Source organism: Nymphaea colorata, unplaced genomic scaffold (assembly GCF_008831285.2).
Source record: "Nymphaea colorata isolate Beijing-Zhang1983 unplaced genomic scaffold, ASM883128v2 scaffold0473, whole genome shotgun sequence".
Taxonomy (NCBI): Eukaryota; Viridiplantae; Streptophyta; class Magnoliopsida; order Nymphaeales; family Nymphaeaceae; genus Nymphaea; species Nymphaea colorata.
In genome coordinates, this window is record NW_022204979.1 from 26,560 (window position 1) to 29,043 (window position 2,484).

A 2,484-nucleotide genomic window follows, 5' to 3' on the forward strand; every position below is an offset into this window, starting at 1 on the left:
GAAGTTCAACGCTGTTATTGGTCTCCTCAACGTACTTGAAATAGGGGAAAGCACACTTCAAGATGTTGATTTCTGGGTCGATATCGCGGGCGATTCCTTCTAAGACAATGATGTTGGTTAGCAGGGTTGCGAACTCTCCATCGAGCTTCATTTTATTTCTGCGAATGGTGGCCATCATGTTGTGGAAAAGAGTCATGCCTTGGAGGTCACTGTAGGATTTACCATTTAGCATACCGAAGACTTCCTCAAGCTCCTTCCTGTAGTTTTAAAAGTTCTTTCCTGTGAGTTTGTGGCCCTCGTAATTTGAGAGGTTGTAGATCATCTCCGCACATTATTTTCCTCTATTTTCGATGACGGCCTTGATGAACTTGACGAAGATCCTTTTGTCCTCTCGTTGAGCTTGATGACCATGCCGGCGTCAAGCAAATTGATGTAGATTTTCTCCTTCTCTTTTCTCATTAATTTTCTCACCTATATCTCCTCTTTGCAATATTCGAGATAGAGCTGCTTGAGGGACTCTGAGTCGACGGTTTCTGCCTTGAGGCGGTAGGAGAGCACATACATGAGGTCCTTGACGAAATCATAGACCTCTGTGAAGAAGTTGTAGGACTCCTCTTTGACTTCGATGAAGATGTTGCCGCCATGGCAGTCGGCGTGGATGAAGTTGTTCTTCATGAGCATTTCGAAGAAGGCTTCGGAGCCTAAACGGGCTATCACTTTGTTGAGGGGGTGCCTGTTGAGCTCGTAGTAGGTAACTGGATGCCCCTCCACAAAGGATTCGATTAGAACCATTTCTTTGGTGTTTTCTTCAATGGGAGATGGGAAGTTGACTTCTTTCCTGTCTTTGAACATCTCATTGAAAAGATTTAGATTTTTCATTTCGAAGGTAAAATCTATCTGTTCGATAAGAGTTTTTTTCAGCGAGGAGTAGCTAACAGGAATCTCATAGGAGGGCGATATGAAGGACGCAAGGTAACTGATAAAGAACAAGATGTTGATATCTCTCTCGATGTACTTGTCCACTCCTGGATGTCTGACCTTCACTGCCACTTTTTTGCCCTTGTATTGGGCTCTATAGACCTGACTCACCGACCCTGAAGCGATGGGTTCTGGGTCAAACTCTTCGAAGATGTCCTCGATGTTCTTTCCGTAGGATTCCTTGAAGTACTTTTTCGTGGTTGAGAGTGAATGGGTTGGAGCTTTTTACCTAAGGTACTCGAATTTAGATGCCAGCTCAGGACCAATCATATCTCTTCGATGGCTGAGATACTGGAAAGCCTTGATGAAGACTACGCCTGAGCGTTAGATGGCCTTTACGAAGAGATCCATCCAGTACCCTTCAGTTTTCTTGAAGAACATGAGAGGGAAGAGCAGGATGGGCGGGGCGAAGATGATCATTAGTTGGCAAAAGCGCACCAGGTGAATCAACAAATTCCACACTCTGGCTAAAACCGTCGGAGGTTTCTGCACTGCCTTAGTCTCCTCCTTCGTTACTGGGGTGTCGGCTTGCTGTGGGGCTTTTTTTTCCTCATCAAGATGAATGCCACTGGGGAAGCAGGCGTAGCAGGCCGCAAAGAGAGGCATTCTCATATTTCTGGCGATACTCCACTGGTTCCTTTGGAAGCTGTACCTGAACTGTTGCGAATGAAGGCGAAAGAATGAGCGGAACTCTGAGGTAAATCTCGAGAACATGGTTTATTGGGTGGCAATCAACACTCAATTAATTATTATTCTAGAATTATACCAATTGTCCACTAATAAAGCAAACCTCCATAAAGGGAAACCCCTCAAAAAGAATAATAACCCTCATACTTTTCAATTCTGCTTTAGTCGTTATTTTCATCCATTTTCTGTTGCATTTTTTTTTTTGAATTTCCTGATGAAAGTATTCAGAATTTTTTAAGCGAGCAAACAAGAAAATAAGTTTTTTGGCAGGGTTTGTAAAAGGTCTTCGGAGTGTGAGCTCCTATAATGTTTATGCAAGTTACAATACAGATTCGGCTTATGCTACTTAAAATTGCGAAGAAAACGCAAAAGATTGGAGGACAAGTTGTTTTGATGAAAAAGTCAATGAAATAAAAGGAATCATTTGGTATAAACCCCAAAATCTTCGACATACTTAAAATAGGGGAAGGCGCACTTGAGGATGTTGATTTATGGGTCGATGTCCTTGGCTATGGCCTCAAGCACCATCATATTGGTCAGCAATGTTGCAAATTCGCCGTCCAGCTTCATCCTGTTCTCGCGGATAATGGTTAGCATATCCAAAAATAGGCTCATGCCCTGGAGGTCATCTAGAGCCTGGCCGTTGAGCACGCTAAAGCAATCGGACAATTGCTTGTAATAGTCCTAAAATTTGCCGAAAATGATCTTCTTGCCCTCGAAATTAGAGAGGCTGTATATCAGTTATGCGCATAGTTAGCCTCTACCCTCGATGACTGACTTGATGAAGTTTACAAAGTTTTTCTTGTCCCTTTCGTTGAG

The 2,484-nt window shown here is 43.2% G+C and overlaps 1 protein-coding gene across 1 annotated transcript; it reads right to left on the minus strand.

The window, feature by feature from the left end:
• Positions 1-471: 471 nt before the first annotated feature.
• LOC116245046 (uncharacterized) lies at positions 472-1,584 on the minus strand. The gene is made up of 2 exons (XM_031616784.1): positions 1,318-1,584; positions 472-1,167 (listed from the first exon to the last, which is right to left on the minus strand). The coding sequence occupies exons 1-2, from the start codon at positions 1,582-1,584 to the stop codon at positions 472-474; spliced, it is 963 nt and encodes a 320-aa protein (XP_031472644.1).
• Between the last annotated feature and the right edge of the window lie 900 nt (positions 1,585-2,484).

Coding starts and splice junctions, on each gene's coding strand:
- LOC116245046 (XM_031616784.1), bottom strand. CDS start 1,584: ATGCCTCTCTTTGCGGCCTGCTACGCCTGCTTCCCCAGTGGCATTCAT. Junction 1,168..1,317: donor GGTACTGGATGGATCTCTTC/GTAAAGGCCATC, acceptor ACCACGAAAAAG/TACTTCAAGGAATCCTACGG.